This window comes from Dama dama, chromosome 19 (assembly GCF_033118175.1).
Source record: "Dama dama isolate Ldn47 chromosome 19, ASM3311817v1, whole genome shotgun sequence".
Classification (NCBI taxonomy): Eukaryota; Metazoa; Chordata; class Mammalia; order Artiodactyla; family Cervidae; genus Dama; species Dama dama.
Genome location: NC_083699.1, coordinates 42,453,440 through 42,473,232, shown reverse-complemented (window position 1 = coordinate 42,473,232; position 19,793 = coordinate 42,453,440). Strand labels below are relative to the sequence as shown.

Sequence of the window (19,793 nt, the reverse complement as noted above, 5' to 3'; positions counted from 1 at the left end):
ACTAGATGGAAGACATGCTATTTCCAGCTTTCTCTCCTTAATGGAGTGTTGGGTCAGTTCAGCCCAATTCTGAGGGTCTGGATGTCTTTAATTTGGGGAGGGAATAAATGTTTTCCATTATTTCCTTAGGGCCAGTCTGTGTTCTCTAGTCTCAATATCACCAGGGTTATTTGGATACCCATTCAACATATGCTTTTTGAGTGAATACTTTAGCTCTGAAATTACAAGTTAGTGGCCCTTTGGGTGAATATGTGCCCATGTGTTCAGGTTGTTTCCTTTTTTAAAAATGTCATTTCATAATTGACAGATTACTTAAAAATCTGGATTTTCAGATTTATTTGAAAAATAACACTCTTGCAACTCTGGGGCTTAATCATTGACAGGAATCAAGTGAAACAGAGTGAAGGATGCTCCTTTCTAAAGAAATAAACACTTCACCTCCAGGCTTAATTATCTCTATTTTCTCTCTGACTTGGAAATCAAATGCTATGTGTCTTTTATCTCTATCTATGTCCATATACACATGAGTACTAGATGAAGAGTATTATATTATACTTATATGTGGCCCTCTTTTCTCCTTTTTCTTACTTTTTGATCCTTGTAGGCACTTGAATGACTATCCTCAGAATCTCAAATGAGAAGAAGGGATTGATGGACCAACCTCTACCCTAACCCCGAACCATACTGAATTTTTCAGCTGTCATTTTCTAAAATTATAATGATATTTTTGTATAGCTCTTCATTTCCTTTCAGACATTTTCTCAGTCTCTTTTGGCCCTTTCCTAGATCATTCCTAGAAAGAAACTAAAGATACATCTCAGCTTTCCTAGTACCCAAACCAAATCTCAATTTTCTTAAAGAGAATATTCTTCAGATATGAATTTAAAAGCCATAAAAAAGTAGAAGGGAAAGAGAGAGGTAAAAACTTGTTAGTACAAATGAAATCACATAAAAATATAACTTTATTGATGCTAACAACTTTAGGCAGTTTAGAGAACACTAGTTTACAGTGAGACAGAACACTGAGTATCCCTGTGTGGGAGTACTCAGTTCTTCCTGGGAAAATGTTCTGTAGGTTTCCCATTGAGCTTATTCCTACAGCTTCCACCAAAATTGAAACTGACTTCTTTCCATAATGCTCCCTTGAGATGCACATACCCTGTTAAGTGTCATAGCCCAAGTACACCTGACTGACTTACAGTTTGAGGTTGGTCAACAAACTCAAAGGAAGCCCTGAAATTCTTTGCTCTGTTTAAAACCATGGGGTAAGAGAGAGGATCAGACTTTAGGCAACTTGCACATACTGACCTTCTCGGGCCCAAGAAGAGTGTGCTCTTCTGAGGCCATTAGAGGCAATAAATCTGGATTCAGGTCCTTCGGGTCTTTTGTCTCCTAGAAATAAATAGTTTTTAAAAATCAATAAAGGGGACACAACCTGACAGTCCATTAGATGATAAAAATGTCAATTATTCCCATAGGTTCATGACACATAATGGGCTGGTAGAAATAGCAGCCACCACCCACCACACAGTAATTAGAGGATATAAAAGTCATTGTTATTGGATAAGTCCGTGAAATGGTGAAGAGCAAGGGCTGAAATCTGGGGAGCAGGGGGTTCCAATCTGGTGCCATTTTGTATCCACTGAGTGTCTGACTCTTGGGGAACAGGCTTACAGAGGTGCGTCTCCCACTGGGGCTGGGTGTGGATCTCTGCCCGGCTCTTGCTCCTAAGCTGACTCTCGCCTTCACAGTAGGTGACACAGCAGCGGCAGGCCGCGGAGGGCTTCCCTCTGTGCTTGGCCGCGGTGTCTGTGCCCGGAGAGGCGCCTGCAGCTCTCCCCGAGCTCTGGGGCTCTGGAGGCTCTTTCAAACGGCTTTTCCGCCTTTGCACGTGGTCCAGACTGATGTCAGACTGGGAGGAACAGCTCTCATTCCAGCCAGAGCTAGCACTCAGACTTCTCAGTGGAAGAGCCAGTCTCAAGGCCTTCCAGAATTTAGAGCCAGAATGTTTGGACTTTTCCCCCTTCCAGCTCACAAAAGACACAGACTCCTTCAGCTGTAGGATGCTTGGGTGTGGCTGCTCAAGTGGACGGTACTCAACCACAATGAGCTTGGTGGCAATGGAGTTCTGGCACATGACACCCAGTTTGAACTCTAGCATGCTGATGCTCTTTTCGGTCACATAATCTGGGCTCAGCACAACAATCATCCTCCGGCTCCTTTGAATGAAGTCAAAAACGGCTTCCACTGTATCTATAGGAGAATGAAAGATAGGACAGTGCCTAGTGAAAACATACAAGCTTCAGTTCATCGTTGACAATCCCAGGGAGGACAGGCAATGAATACTTGAGAATATAAGATCGAAGTGTTAAATCATCTACGCAGGTAAGGAATCTCATCTATACTACTCTTATAGTTGCAGTGTCTGCTGCCTTCAAGGATGAGGAAGTAACCACCTCTAAAAGCAGCTAATTTCAGCTCTACTTGTAAATAATTTCTTGTTTTGAAAAGTCGTTTCCTTCCACTTTAGTGGTCTTAGATCTAACATTTTAAAATACTTTAAGTATCTCATAATTATTGTGATCTCATTGTATTTTTTTCCTCGTCTCTAGATTAAATAGCTTTCATGAATTTTGTATCTTATTCTCCATATGAATTGGTATCAAGTCTCTTTCCTACTTTTATTGATTTTTTTTTTTCTTAGTAACATTCAGTTTATGTATATGTCACCTAAGAGGAGTATCATGAACAGGACTGAACATAATGCTCCAGACACAGTCTTATCAGCTAAGATCTACAGGGCATTACTAGCTCCTAAGATCCGCACAGTTATTGCTCTTGATACTTAAAATTTTTGGACTTATCAGACAGCTCATAGTTTTGACTGTGATGTCAACCAAAATTCCCTTTCTTTTTCTCTCTATGTCAAGAATTGATCTGAATAACAATTAAAGAGGCAACAACAATGACAACAATAACTGGTAAAAATCAGCCAATTAGTTGAGACCTCTCACAAAGCATTCAGTTCTAACAGTTATTGTGGTGAATTAGTGCAAAACCTAATGGATGCTTCTTGAGATAAACGCAGTGCTAAACTCATTGTGAGATTTAGAGCTTAAACAGATTTTCTGAAGCAAATTCCAAACTTGTAAATTGCAGCTGTTGACAACTCCAAAAACACATGCTGTGAACAGACCATGAGATTGAGCACCTATGCTTTTCAGGCCAGGAATGAAGCACTGAGGGAGAAACTTTTCAGTCTGTGAAGACAAGCTGAAAGTTTGCAGTGAATTGGATCATGAATTTGACGGAATGAAGGAGCTTTGCTCTCTACCATATTATTTCTTTCCAGCTGTTGAATTGAACATGAATTGGAAGGAAAACCAAAAGAGATGTGCTCAGTGTTCAAGAACGTCTGACTGGCTTTATCAAGAGCACAAAGTATTTTAGTTACTTTTTGCTTCAATCACTTATCTTCAAAGCCTGTTTGTGTGTGTGTGTGTGTCTGTATTTGTGTTTGTGTGTGTGTGTATTTGTGTGTCTTGGTATCTCCTTTTATTTTCTATCTTATTCAGAATCTTATGTTTCTACCTTTCATAAAACCGAGGATGTGAGTTTAGGAAGTTTACTGTTTCTCCTGTATCATGATGAATATGATATGACCCTAAGATAATATGGATAGGTTTTCAACAAAAGGAACTTGTGCACTCAAATTGTATGCGTGTAGGGAGGAGGTGTGTAACTGTGGGTATGGGTGGTTCATTTCTAAATAGTCACTTTAGGAAAATGTTTGTTCTGTCAAAAGGGGGTACCATTGTTGAAAATAAAACATTGTCTTAGACCCTCTAAAATAATTGACTTTAAAGCCTATGGCTTTTTTTTTTTATTTTTTAATTTTGGTAATCCACTTGAAAGTGGAGGATTTGCCTTTTAGAGAGGGTAATGCAAAAAAATAAATAAATATGAATGGTGGAATTCCAGACATTGAGGAATAGATTAGAAGATGGTTTTCAGATAAGAGTTGGTCTATACCTCAGCGTCTTCATATAGTACTTTGAAGGAAACTGCCTCTTTTATGGCCTATTTTAATATCTTCCAAACTGTTGAATTTCATATTTGAGGATGTTAATTATTACTTTTTTTTAATGATGAATATTATTTGGAGAGGGCATCTTAAATTAGGTCATTTATTCTGTTTGGCTCAAAAAAAAAAAAAAAGAAAAAAGAAAACCTGAGGTGTGGCCATAGATTGATAAGGCCAGTTTTTTTGTGTGTGGTAATAAATTGGGTTTGAAGTGACAGTTTCTGATCTAGAACTCTTGACTACTCTAGAATAGTCCTGCCTATAATAGTTACAATATCCTTGGTATTAACTTGGGAGTAGAAAGAAAACTAAAAGAAAACTAGGACTGTAATTTTGTTCTTTAGCTAGATTACTGGTATATGAGAGTGTGTTAAACCTCTCTTTCTCTTAAAACTTGAAGTACAGATTTTAAAAAATAGGGGCATCTAATTTGAAAGATGAATCTGAATTCAAATACTGGTTTCTCCATTTATCTTAATAGTATAATCATTTATTTTAGTATCTTTAAAGTTGAATTCATCCATCTATAAAATGCATATAATGAGGGCCAATTTGTAGGGTTGCTGGACAATTTATCAATACCTAAAGGTCAATGTCTACTGCATGGTATGCTTTTGAATTAATCACCTTGATTAAAGTATTATTAGTCAATGTTCACTAAGCACGATATTAAAATAATGTATTGACTAATATTGATTCTAAATTAATCCCTAATGGGAACTTTAGAGGATTGACTTAAAATGTGGTTTCAAAGTTTTCAAATTCTGTCTATTCAGTTTAAAATAAAAGTGGATAATATACTATTGGAATACTGAGCCCATTGCTAAGACTACTTCATATCCCTTGACTAGAAACAGAGAAATAGATAAGCTGCTGAATGTGTCTCTTGTTACACTGCATGTTTACTTGTATCAAAGACCTAATAACCTCAGTTTTTGTTTAAGTCACTCAGTCGTGTCCAACTCTTTGCAACACAATGGAGTATAGTCTGCCAGCCTCCTCTGTCCATGAAATTTTCCAGGCAAGAATAGGCTGGAATAGGTTGTCATTTCCTTCTCTAGGCGATCTTCCTGACCCAGGGATTGAACCTGCATCTCTTGCATTGGCAGGAGGGTTCCTTACCACTGCATCACCTGGCTGCTTATATCTCCAAAGACAGTGATATACATTATGTTTCAGCTCTGCTTTAGGATTTCAGGATTGCTTTTTTTGAAACTTCCATGCATTGATCCTAAGTCTACTCTTGGAAGACTGGTTTGAAACAGGGAAATTTTTTGGAGGAAAAATTTTTACTAAGCAAACCAGTTAAGTTATAGAGGCCCAACAAATATTCTTGGAATAAATAAGATTTATTTTTAAAAAGCAAGAAAGCTCCCCTGTTACTACAGACTTAATATTAACTCAAAAGAAAATGCTTTTTCAAATATTTATCACTGATTTGTTTGAAATAGAAATGCATATTTGATTCAAATGATCACCAGTTAACTAAAGGCACGACATTGTTAGTTGATCTTTTTAAGGCAACTGCTTTCTAGTTGAAAACCTATAAAAGGTAAGCTATTACCGTTAACTGTCCAAGTTTCAAGTTGAACAAAAAGAAATAGGTGTTTGTCTCTATCTTAAAACTCTCTCCTCTCTCTCTGCCTTTCTCTATTCTCTCTTTGTATCTATTCCTCATCTTTTTCTCCATCTCATTCTCTCTTTTGAATCTCTCTCCACACTCATTCACGTGTGCACATGCACACACACAAACACATACAGATGTCTGGTATATTAGATCAATCCATTTTACTTAAGTAACTCTTTTACTAAGAGGTAAAGAAAATGTTGAGATGAAGTTCCCAGTTTTCTTCAGATTTTTCACAGAAAGAGAAAACTAATGTCCCTTAAAACATTTCTTTTTCTAAGTGTATCATTCTTTTTCTTCTCATTTCTTATGCCCAAACATGAAAAATACATAAAACACATGCACAAAATAAAATTCAAAGGTGAAAATAAATGGTTTATTTTTAAAATAAACAAATTTACAAATCAAATGGAAAATGGAAAATACAAACATTTATGAATAAAATAAAAAAGATAGTCTTAAAATATGAAAAACCTATGGAAAGAAAATCGATAATTAACAAGTGGAGTGAAATTTTGTTCCCCAATACAATGGAGTACTTGTTTATTAGAATATCAGGGAATCATCTAAACTACAATGCAGAAAAAATTAAATTATTTTATATGATTGTATAATTGGACACTCTATATATCATGTTTGTTTGTTTGTTTGTTTGTTTGTTTAATTGGGTGCAGAAGGTCTTTATACCATATATATAAAACCTTTGAGATTTTTCTTTTTAACATTGGATATTTTTATTTTTAATATTAGAGTGATTTCTCCTTGCTCTCCAATGTATGTTTCTCCTTCTCTCAAATATTCTGTACTGGGCATCTTCTGGATCATAAAACAAACAAACAAAAAAGAACTCTTGAAACAGAATTATCCTAGGATGAGATATCATTTTGATTTGAGTTGCTTTAGATTTTTAGCATTTGGAAACGTTCAGTAGCAAATACAGTAATATAAATAGAACAAAAAGTATCTATAAGTTTTTAGGGGTACCAAACATCATTTAGCATAAATATGAAATCCAAAAGTGCAAAAAGATGCTGCATTGGCAAGAGAATGGCCCCTTGATAATGGGGCTGTCTCTCATCTATCTTGAGCTCATTCTTGAATTGAAATTCAAATCTTATCTGGGGTCAGTTCTCCTCTGGTCTTTTGATGAAAGGGTTAATAGAAGGAATAATTATACTTTGTAATAAAGAAAAGCATTAACAAGGCTAAAAACATTAGATCCAAGATGACCCCCATACCATAGTTTTATAGTCAATGATTCATGAAGCTTTTATTTAAAATAACTCCTCCATAGAAAAATGATTTATTAAATAGACTTTAGTAACTCAGAAGGACACAAATATAAGAGATAATTTTAGAATAGTTTATCAACATTCATACTACTAAGATAAGAATTTCCTTAAATTATGAATTATCATGTTTCATAGGATACCCAGGCTCATTAAAGGTATTTTTTTTTCTTTATTACTTAAAAGTCCAAATAGAGATTTATCTCCCCAAGAGTTGAGTACTAAGATTAATGTAATTTCTAAGTATGTGTGCTCAGAATATAGTAGATGGTCAATTAATGCCAGACGGCTGGCTACTGCTTAGCAGTGACCATGGAAGCTCTGAGCAGAACAGAACCCACTGCACCCGGATCAACTGTGGCAGTAGTAAGTTATTGTTACTCATCTAGGGAGGGCAGGGGTTAACAACAACTACTCTGTGAGCGTAAATTCACAAATATTATTAATGTGCAGAAAACAGTGACATAAAAATATTACAGTAAAAAACATAATTTAAAAACTGGATAAGAGTTCCAGTAATTTGTAATGTTGTGCCAATGACTATTTAAAGTCATATGTGGATATATATATACATATATGTGTGTGTAGTGTGTGTGTGTGTATATATATATACAATTCATATATGTATGTATGTGTATATGTATTTCACGTGTATATATGCAATATATATATATAGTGTGTATATACATATATATTTTTTAAAAATCTACATGTAACATAGATATTCAGCACTCTGTAAACCCTGGACTTCGTTTTCACTTTTCCAAGTCTCAAGAACAGTAAAGTTTTACTTATACAAACTAAAACATGTTTAGTTGACAGTGACTTTTCAGTCTAACTTGTTTGAAGTGAGTGTTATTAACTTATCAGTGAATAAAATATGAAAACTACTCACAGTCCAGTTAATACTTTTAGAGTATTAATGCTAAAAGCACTCTCAAGGTCCCTAAGTCTAACTTTAACACTTTACAATGGGGAGATAGAAACAAGTGAAGAGAAATTATTTTCCTAATATTTAAAAAAGCTAAGGTTAAAAGACAAATTGACAAACACCCTGTTCTGTGCTTTTCTTATAAGAGAGAAAATGCCCTTGAAAGCTTTTTGCTCTTCTTTTACTCAATATTAGCACCAGTAAGAGAAGCTTCCTCTCCAATGAATCAAGTGTGGAGCCACCTGCATGCTCTGAATGACCGACCAAAAATGCAGGAGGTAGGGAGATGGAGTGATGGCTATGGGTCAACCTACAGATAATTGGGAGTTTACTGCAATAAAATATTATTACATAGTTTTCAAGCTGACAAATATGAAACCAACTACCTGAGATAGAGTGCATGGGGTGGTGGGGGGAGATGACAGGAGACAATGTGGGAAAGCCCTTTAAGCCAATCATAAGGAACATTTACAGTCACCCTGCTTTATAGCATCATAAGTGGTGTCAGTCATGCTGTGAGCGTGTCTAGTATAGTAGGATGATCAAAAGAGTTTATTTTCCTTAGTGAAGATAAATTTAGGCCCTGATTATCTTTTAAGGGATGAATAAAAAGAAAAGAAAACTATACTTGAAACTCTTAATGACCCTATTAACAGATGACTCATCTTTAAGGGGTCTTTAAATCAATAACAAAGGCTGCCCCATAATATTAAGATTATTCAAAAAAACAAAAAGAAAAAAAGAGAGAGAGAGCCAGAGTGAGTGAATAGAGAGGAGTAGGAACAGGAATGGAGGATGCAACAGGGGAATTTTGCATCACCAGGTCTTGCAAAAAATTGAGTGACCTCAGGCATTGGAGACAGGTGGTGGCACAGTCATTCTAAGCCTTGGTATTGCCTGAGGAAGCAGAACAGTTCTTCTATAGTAACCCTGAATTTATCTCTATGGGGAGGCTTCCATAGAATTTGTTTCTGTCCATGAACAACACACTGGGAATAAAGCAGGGGAATCCTCCCTTCCTGGAGTATTGCTGGATCTTTTCATCCATCATTCACTGGCTCTTTCATACATTTTTCAAGGATGAATAAGTGAGACCCTGCTCACCACTTCTAGACCACCTGGGACTTTTCTTCACTGGCATGGCCACCTGCAGCTGCTTCCAGAACCTGCCCTGTGGATACTTGGATTTCTCCCCTTTCCATTTAATGACCGTGAGCACCGTCTTAGCCCTCTTCAACTCTTTCACCTTCGTTTCCTTCACAGCTTTGTACTGCACTAAAATGACGTTGATGCTGCCTCGAGAGGCCATGTTTTCTAGGCCAGCCTTGAGCTCCAGGAGGGCTTGGGTTCCCTGGAGCACGTAGTTGGGGCTTAGGACAACCAGGAGGCGTCTGCTTTTCTGAATGAAGCTCAAGGTCTCATCTGTGACAACTGGGAAAGAAAACACCATGGGGATTAGTGATGGCCAAGAACTCCCTCAAGGTATGGGGCTTGAGGAGCAAGTGAAAAGAAATTAGCATCATAGTTTGAGAATTGGAGTGAAACTTTGATCAACAACACTTAATCCTTAGACCCAATTGCTCTGTTCAGAAAATGTCACTCTCTTCAGGGAAAATATAGACTGAATGCACGTATTCCAATCCTGAAGGAATTCCAAACAGGCAAAGCCAAAATGTATTCCTATGACCTTGGTCTTCAGAAGCATTATTTGGGACTTGAAGAATGAGTGGGTAGTACTGAAATCAATTTCTTCAAACTGTGCGGCATATTTTGGCCCAGCAAAATCAGGTCTTGAGCCCTTTCTCCCCAAAGATATCCATGTATTAACTCTCTACTGCTAGTGAGTATTAAAAAAATATATACTATAGTGCTAAATCATGGAAATTAATTTTTCACTAACATAGAACAGCAAGAGTAAAACGCTTCATTTTTTGGTAGTCCCTCTCTACTGTCAGGCACCTCCCAGACACAGACTATTCTATATCATTGGAATAGGAACTTAAGAAAATCTAGCCAACTGAATGGTATTTTGACTGGAATCACATTCTCAGCTCAGCTTTCTATTCTGCTCTGCTCTGGAGCCTAAATTAGTCCCTGAATCTTTCTCCTTAAACTCCTGTCATTACTATGAAGCCATGTGTTTCAGCAGTTGCTAGCTGATGCGTGTGCCTTCCCTGGCAAGCAAATGGTTTCTTCAGGTCGAAAAAGAAGCAGCAGCAGGGGAAAATGGAAATGCTGTATAATTTTATTCTGTTGTCATGGGTTCTGATTAGTTCCTGTCACTAAATTCTTGGGAATAATCCATCTCCTCGAGGCTGCTTATCAAGGACTGAATAATCCTTTTCCTGGGGTTCAGATAGAAGGCAACTCCAGGGAATGCACCAGTGTTGTGGAAAGCCATCTCAAGGTTTACCATACTCCCCACTCCCCTGAGCAGTCATTTTGCCCTTTAATCTTCACAGGTACAGAGGCAATGGGGAAATAGTTGAAATTAAAAAGCATGTGCAGCCTAGAGGAGAATCCAGGAATAAGTAATTGTCCACTCCAAGCAATGTTGCTGGTTGGCTGTGTGTAAGCAGGAAAGAGACCTAGAGGCAAAGAGGACTGAGTAAAAGAAGCAGGGGGAATGCAAAAGATCACAAAGATCAGTCATCAAAAGCAAAATGCAAGAGTAATTATATAGAACTTGAATTCTTCAAAGAACTATCAATCCCTGCTGGAGTCTTACATTGTGGTTATACTGTATATCTTCACATGACTGTTCAGATAGTAGTAAATATCAGTTGAATGACTTATGAATGAGTAATTAGATGAATAAATTATTTAAGATTTTAAGCTTCAAAATGAGTGGGATTTGTCCTTTATCTCTATAGTCAAGTCAGCATTTTCTGGTAAAATTATGCTGAAAGAGATATCTCCTACAGAACAGAAACATGATGGACTTTTGGATGATGATTTTGTACGTAAAGTAAGTGATCCAGCTGACTCAAAATAAAAATAAACATTAATGTCTATTCTGTCTCTCAAATTATCAATATAACTAAAAAATATGCTAAGTGAGTAATGTACACAGGATTTAGGGGAAGAAAATAAATTAGTTTGTTGTAAAGATTAGAGATATTAATGCATTTTAACAGTACAGAGTTTAACAGTGGGTTTACGAGTGCTATTATGCATGTATAAAAGAGACTCAAATGTAGCATCACTCTATGTGTTACTGTCTGGATCTGAAAATTAGAGGTACACTTTATTTTAAATCATTCAGCATTTCAATCTTTTTATACCTATTAGAATATACTGGCCTTTGTAAAATGTTAAACTCATTTCAAATGTGTAATTTGATATGAAAGAAGAAACAGACACAAGAAAAGAAGGCATTTGAGTAGCATTGGTTTGCTAGAAAACAAAAATGAAAAAAAAAGGAAGGAAAATATTCTAATTACTACCAGTAAGTAATATAATGGAGGATTCCATGCATTCTCTTCTGCACCTCACTTTTTGTAAAATTGAGTAAATCTCATCTGTATAAAAATGTTTTAAATTCACTCTTTATGAAAAAATTCTAGGCAAATTAGTGCAAATTAGTTAAACCTTCTAAAAATCTAAATGTGAATAAACAAAATGTTTAAAGCTGTGGCTCTTAGCAGAGCTCCAATGCACTCTGCATCTACACTTTTCTGACATTGCTTTTGAAGCTTACTGGGGAAATATTTTAAAACCATAAATTGCACTTGAATAATCTACATTGATGGACATGAGTTTGGGTAAACTCCAGGAGTTGGTGATGGACAGGGAGGCCTGGCGTGCTGCGATTCATGGGGTCACAGAGTCAGACACGACTGAGTGACTGAACTGAACTGAACTGAATCTACATCTTACAATGTAGAATTATTCCTGTTGTTATTGTTTAGTTGCTAAGTTGTGTCCGACTCTTTGTGACCCATGGACTGTACCCTGCCAAGCTCCTTTGTCCATGGGACTTCTCAGGTAAGAATACGGGAGTGGATTGGCATTTCCTTCCCTATGGGATCTTTCCGAGCCAGGGATAGAACGCACATCTCCTGTGTTTCCTGCATTGGCAGGCAGATTCTTTACCACTGAGACATCTGGGAAGACCAGATTTATTCCTAGAGAGTCTCTATCTATTACAAAAAGAATTGGGCATTTAAATGTCCAAAGATGTCAACATAGAACTGTGCCATGACTTTTACATGTGACCTGAAGCTACGGGTCTACTCTGCCATTCAGTGTAGCATCACCTGTACCCATCTGAAATACCTACTTCCCCCAGGCAGACTGTCTCGGTCAAAGATGCACAGCTTGTATCCAAATTCATTCTCCAAGACTCCACGGAGGGTCAGTAATACAAATTCTTCTTCTTCAGCATTCCTTGCATAGGATACATAAATATCATATTCCTTTCCATCTAGCAAAAATTTAATAAAAGACACAAAACACAGATTCAATATAAATTAGGAAAGTTTCTCAATAGTACTGTTTTTTTTCTTAAATCAAACTTTTGGATATTAGACATTTTCATTTTTCACACATGTGAATTAGCTGACAGATTTCACTGTGATTCCCCACCTGTGACAGGTCTCCAGGCAAAATGACTATTTTAAGGTGTAATTGCAAATTTTATTTGATGTGTCTTCTACTCTCATCTCACTGAGTTCAGATTTTGTAGTAGAGAATGAGTGAGGTTTGGCTCATTCAGCTATGAACTGACGGAATCAGGAAGCAAATAGTTACTCGTCATAGATGCTGGCAAAAATACCATGCAGAACATTTCTAATTCCTGCCCTTATATGTCACTCACTAATATATAAGAATAATAAATTGAGCAAAACCTTGAGAAATATCTAAATCATGTATACCTGAAAATACCTACAATTAAAATATGCTTAGATTTGATGAACCAATTTTTCTCCCAGTTGCCTAAGTATAAAAATCATCTCTTGTTAAAAATACAGGTGCCTGTCTCTTCTACAAGCCACTCAATGAGACTCTATGGGATGGGTGTTAGGATTAGTAAATAAATGTTTCATTCTTGTCACCTGGCATAGAGGCACTAAAACAGTGTTTCTTAAACTGTAATGTGTACACGAATCATTTCGGGATACTGTTGAAATGTAGATGCTGATCCATAACAGGGACCAGCCTTTAGATGCTCCTTTTAGTAAGCTCCCATGTGATTCTTCTGGTACACAGATAACCTGTGAGCACAAAGTTTGGACGTGCACTGTCTAGTACAATAACCACAAGCCACAAGTGGCTAGTAAGCACTTGAAATGTATCTGGTCTGAATAGAGGTATGCTGCAAGTATAAAATACAATACATGCTGAACTTTGAAGATTTTTTAGTACCAAAAATAAGACTAAAATATCTCTATTAACATAATATTAAATTACAAGCCAAAATGATAGTCTTTTGAATATGTTAGATAACATAATTATTAAAATTATTTTCACTTTTTCTTTTCTTTTTCCTTATGTGGCCACTAGAAAAATATTAAATTACATATGTGGTTCATATTGTATTTCTATTTAAATAGTGCCACTCCAGACTAAATCATATACTGACCCAAGAAAGCAGAATAATATGCATTAGAAAGATTTTCAATAGTAAGGGCTGAAACCAAAGTTAGTTTAATTATATCTTCCAATTAGTCCAGGTTTTATCCAGCCAATATGTTTTCTCAAGATGGCAGTTGGGAGATATACATGAAATTTTCATTACTCACCTAAAATGGTTTCATCTGTTCCAAAATGAGCCCGGTAAAATAAGACCATCTCCAGCCAGTAAACATGGTAAATAACGATGAGAATCACCACAAGGAGGACTGTGGCTCCAAAACCACACGCCAGTTCCACTGTGTACCTTGGAGCTATTATCGGAGAGACCAAGAAAGAAACAAATTGATTTGTGCATGATAGTCATGGTGACCCATCATTCTGCAAATAGCTGGTTAAACCAAGCAGCTGAGTCATGAACCTGACCTATATGTGTGAACAAGCAGAGGCCACCTGGTAGAGGTTAAGCACTATGTTCTAATACTGAATTGTGGCCTATTTATCATTTTGTTTCCAGAAACTGGCATAGAAGGTGCTTCTTAACAATTACATGATTTGAATACACTTCGATGACAATACAAATTAAGACAGATCTTATTGGGAACAATTTAAAAGGTCATCTAAACTGACTCACAAACTGACAACTAAATCTTCTCAAAAATATTTTTGGAAAGTGTTAACTCCATCCTATGTCCAGCTGTTAACTAGACCAGCTGATGACACTGGTAGAATTTTAATTGTTGTAGCAGCTAACTGAGCACTAATTGTAATGTGTTTATATCAGTCTTAGTTTCATCCAGTTGTCCAGAGCCATATGGGAGAAATTCAATTCCTTCTTCTTTATATTTGGCAATAGGCCTCAACAATTTTATTATCATTGAACAGAAAATGAGGGTATCCACCTAATGCTCAGTATGCTTGGCTTTGAAAGTATCTCTCTGGTGGACAGTTCTAGGATATACATTCTACAAGCCTGCTTCTCCACTCTTTCTCACTCACCATTAAACTGTACATTGTTACAGTCGTCTAGGTAGATACTGTCTTCTTCATCCATCCTATCTTGAGAACTCTGGGAACTGAATGAACATTTCTGGATATAACGCTACAGACTTCTAAGTAGCGTTATTTAAAATAAGTCTAATACTATGTGATATTTAAAATAAGTCTGAAAGTGAAAGTCACTCAGTCGTGTCCGACTCTTTACTGGAGTGGGTACCCTTTCCCTTCTGCAGGGGATCTTCCCAACTCAGGGATCAAACCCGGGCCTCCCACACTGCAGGCAGATTCTTTACCAGCTGAACCACAAGAAAAGCCCAAAATACTGGAGTGGGTAGCCTATCCCTTCTCCAGCAGATCTTCCTGACCCAGGAATCAAACCTGGGTCTCCTGCATTGCAGGTGTATTCTTTACCAACTAAGCTATCAGGGAAGCCCCAAAATAAGTCCAGTACTATACTATGTATTTGTAACTTCATGTGGCTGCTTTATTAACTTTACTAGTGAAACTTAAGAGTTTGAGATGGAACAAAATATTTCTGGATCTGAAGAAGAAGTGGCTTAAATTATATATTAGTTGATTTGACAATTACTTATTGGCATCTACCATTTGCTAGAAGTTGTTGAGGTTATAATGGCAGATAAAATAGGAAAGGTCTCTGCCCTCTTAGGACTAAGAGTCTAATGCAGGGAAGTAAATAAGGAAATAAATAAGACAGTTACTGTTAGAGAGTGATCCATGTTATGAAGGAAATAAACCAGGGTAATATGATGGAGGTAGCTGAGGGGAGGAGATGGGGCAGGAGAGGTATTTTAGGCAGAGGTGAGAAAAAGCCTTTTTAAACACCTGAACATTGTGTGTATTGTTTGCCAGGACAAGGCACAAAAAAATGTTCTTCAATCTGGAACTGTTATCAAGGCTTCCTGACTTCAAAGTTCCGAGATCTTTGCACAACACTACCATGAAGTTCAATTATTGATCATACCAGTGAAAAATCCCTTTTAAAACAGGTAGCTATTCTAAGGGGAAAATGGTGAGTAGCCTAGAGCTAAATCTGAAATTCTCTAATTAAAAGGAAAAATCATTGAGTTTTGCATTCATTATCCTAAACTCAGGGTACTAATCCTGCTACAGATACAGCCTGGGACTCAGCTGTACAGAATTACCATGGACTCTAATACTCATGATTTCCAGGTGGCGCAGTGGTAAAGCATCTTCCTCTCAAATGCAGGAGACTCGGGTTCAATCGATCCCTGGGTCTGGAAGATTCCCAGAAGTAGAAAATGGCAACCCAGTCCAGTATTCTTGTCTGGATAATCCCATGGACAGAGGAACCTGGCGGGCTACAGTTCATGGGGTTGCAAAGAGTCAGATACAACTAAGCGATTGAGCATGAACACACACAGGCTTGTCCTCAACCCATGAACAACAGTGCTTTAAAATAAGATAATAAATGCCATAAAGGTATGTCAGTGCACTTGATGAGAATTTATTAAGATCAGTTTGAGTAGCTGGCATGAAAATTGCTGTATCCTTGGTATTTCTGAATACATGTTATGTTAAAGACACACTGGGCTAATTCCCACTGTCATCCTGATTATTTGCTCAGCTATTTTGGCTCCCTCTGGATGGACATTTCACAATAAGAAAAAATGAAAAAAGGTCAGTGGATCCACTTACCTGAAATGGATTTTTCTTAAAAAACATCAATAGTTACCTTGTTTAGTGATCAAGGTATCAATTACACTCATGGCTTTCCCTCTGCCACATTCATTTTACTACTGCCTGTTTTATTTCTACTAGAGCTTTTTAATTTTGTGTTATACAATTACATATGTCATATTTACAGACTGCATTTTGTTGGGCCACCTTGATGATTTCAAGAAGTTCCTAATGCTATTTAACTAATTGAACTCAAGATAAATAATCCACAAGCCTGATTTTCTAAATGGTTTGAGTCACATTTAGGAAGTGCTCTAAAAAGCTTCCAAATATAGCTTTGCTGGTTTGTTTGAAAGGCTGATCCTTAGTCCACATTTTCCGTCTGCCCCACCTCAAGTCTCTGATGTTTAGGCATAAAGATTTTACTCTGATGCAATCCCAGACCAAAGGGTTTCCAGTCAAAAGGGGTGATATAACTGACCAAACTTGACTCCTAAACTACTTCTATCTTTGTTCTCACTGATAATCTAAACAGGATGGAGACAAATTTAGTGACTTGCTCTACTGTGTCTTTCTGAATCAGAATTCCCTCTATCCTTTTTCCAGAGCCCAAATTTCCAGCTAACTACCCTTGGTTAAGCTAGTACAAAAGCTCTAGTCTTTTTGCTTGCTGCAAGCTATCAGTCTACAATCTTGTTTTTCCTTGAAAACTTAAATTTATTTTCTTCATCTTCATTATCATAGTAGGGGCCTGGTTATCCACTGAATCTCCCAACCAAATACCAGCTGCTTGAATTTCCAAGTATTCCCTGCCACAAAATATTTGTCTACTCTTTGTTAAATTGTTGGGACTACTTGACAATTATTAGTACTACAATTATGGTCACTTGCCTGAATAACAAAGAGAATATGTGCATGTGCGTGCATGCGCTAAGTCCCTTCAGTTGTGTCCGATTCTTTGCGACCCTATGGGCTGTAGCCCACCAGACTCCTCTGTCCATGGGATTCTCCAGGCAAGAATACTGAAGTGGATTGCCATGCCCTTCTCCAGGGGATCTTCCCGACCCAGGAATCGAACTGAAGTCTCTTATATCTCCTGCACTAGTAGTCAGGTTCTTTACCACTAGTATCACCTGATAGTAAATCAGAGATTTATGACTGAATTAACCTTCAGACCTTTTTTGTTTGGCTGTTTTAGTTCAAACTTTTGCATTTTGAAAATCAGCTTCTGGTCTTAGAGAAGTGACAGGGGCAGCCTTCTCTCCATAACATCTAAAATATTATGATGATTTAAGGGCATGCAAAGATTTCTTAGAACAAAGAAAACAATAACCATTAAAGAAAACATTAATAAATTGCACCTCATCAATAAAATATACCACTGAAGAAAGGAACTGGCAAGATACAGATTGGGAGAAAGTATTTGCAAAATATCTATCCAATAAGGAACTAGTATCTAGGGTAGAAAAGAGAATTGCTCAGATCTGATAATGAAAATACAATCTACCTATAAAATGGACAAGGTATTTGAACACTCATAACACAAAAGAAGACCAACAACTAACAAGCATATGAAAAGGTGCTCAGTATCTTAGTCATCAGTGAAACAAAAACTACAAAATGAGGTACCACCACATACTCACCAAAATGGCTAAAACTAAGATTGCTGTTTGCTGTTGTTTTAGTCACCAAGTCGTGTTTGACTCTGTGACCCCATGGACTGTAGCCCGACTGGCCCCTCTGTCCATGGGATTTCCCAGGCAAGAATTCTGCAGTGGGTTGTCATTTCCTTCCCCTGGGGCTCCTCCTGACCCAGGATTGAACCCATGACTCCTTCATTGGCAAGTGGATTCTTTACTGCTGGGCCACCAAGGAAGCCCAAAACTAAGAGTAACAACACTAAATGACAAAGACGTAAATACACTGTTCCAGTGAGAGGGGAGAATGATGCTACCACTTGGGAAGAAAGCTCTGAGAGTTTCCCATAAAACTAAGCTGGTAATTACTCATAGGTGCTCACATCAGAGAAGTAAAAATAAAAGTCCATAAAGAGGCTTGGATAAGAATGTTAACAGAAGTTCTTCAAAGCTGTGAACAACCCAAATGTACTCCACCCAGAGAAAGAATAAACAAGCTGCAATGAATTCTTTAAAAAATCAAACAAACAAAAAAACACTACTTGGAAAACAAAAGCAACTAACGACTGATGCAACAGCATGACTATTAAGATTATTTTCTGAGTGAAAGAAGCTTTATAAAAGAGTGCATTCTGTAGAGGTCTAGGTATATGAAGTTCCAGAAGAGGAAAAAAAAATAGTACATTCTGATAAGGAAAATCAGAACAGTTGCTTTGACAGTGGTGGAGAAGATAGGAGTAGCAGGATTGATTGATAAGGGGAAGGAGTGGGAGGTTACTGTCTATAGTGATGATAATATTCTATATTTGATTTTAAGTTACACCGTGAATATATACACATTTCTTAAGTACTATCAAAGTTCATATAACTGTGATTTGTAATTTGTCACTGTATACAAACTTTATCTAAAAAAAAACCTAAGAGAACTATAAATAAAATTTGGATAATACAAGATGCTTACATGTTTAGGTGATAACTTTTACTAATGTCTGTAACTACTTTAAAGGTATAAAAAATAAGGTATATTAATGTATGCATAGCAGAATGGATTGATAGGTAGATATGTGATAAAGCAAGGATAGCAAAATGATAGAATCTATGCAGGTTATATAATTGTTCATTGTATAATTCTTTCAAATTTTCCATGTATTTGAAAATTGTCAATAAAATATCAAAATATAAAAATTAAGATGAAATAAACCTGCAGATTAAAACAAAGCTGAGAGAATTTGTCACCAGCAGATGTATGCCACTAGAAATATTAAATGGTTTTCCAGCTAAAATGTTACCAAGAATGAATAGTGCCAGAAATGGAAAATATGCAAATAAATATAAAAATAATTTTTTCTCAGTTCTTAATGTATTTAAAGAATACTTACTTAAAGCAAAAATAATAGCAATGTATTGTGGCATTTAAATGCAAATTGAAATGCATTGTAACAATAAAACAAAAAGAGAAAAAAAGTAACTTTACCATTTTAAGGTTCTTATAAAATATGTGAAGTGATTAATTCAAGGTAGATTGTGATAAGTTCAAGATAAATATTGTAAATACCATAAAAAAAATTTTAAATAGCATGGAAGTAAAGTCAGTAGGCCAAAAGAGGTGATAAAATAGAATACCAAGAAATTATCAAATTAATCCACAAGAAGGCAGGAAAGGAGGAGAAAAGCAAAGAACAGGTGCAATTCCTAGATAATAAGTAGGAAGATGGTAGACTTGAAGTCAATAACGCTAATAACTACATTAAAGATAAATGGATTAAACATATAAATGAAAAGACAGAAATTATTATGTTATAGTAAAAATAAAAAGCCAATAATATGCTATCTATAAGAGATATACATTAAATATGAAGAAATTGATAGATAAAACAGAATGACAAAAAGATATACCATACAAATACTAACTACAGGAAATCTGGAGTGGCTAAATTAATATCAACAGAATATTAACCAAAAAAAAGACATGTCATAATTTAAAAGAGTCAAT

General features: G+C 36.4%; 1 protein-coding gene across 4 annotated transcripts in view; it reads right to left on the bottom strand.

Annotated features, from left to right (window-relative positions):
* Positions 1-1,064: 1,064 nt before the first annotated feature.
* Positions 1,065-19,793, bottom strand: part of IL1RAP (interleukin 1 receptor accessory protein) — a 140,401-nt gene continuing 121,672 nt past the window's right edge. For 3 of the 4 annotated variants that reach the window (XM_061166826.1, XM_061166825.1, XM_061166824.1), the window contains 3 exons: positions 13,676-13,819; positions 12,214-12,357; positions 6,066-9,362 (listed from right to left, as the gene is read on the bottom strand). In XM_061166826.1, the coding sequence (XP_061022809.1) occupies positions 8,995-9,362; positions 12,214-12,357; positions 13,676-13,819 (656 nt within the window). In that variant the 3' untranslated portion in view covers positions 6,066-8,994. Of the gene's footprint in view, positions 2,254-6,065; positions 9,363-12,213; positions 12,358-13,675; positions 13,820-19,793 lie in introns of those variants that run through there. The other variant, XM_061166827.1, reaches the window with a different exon arrangement.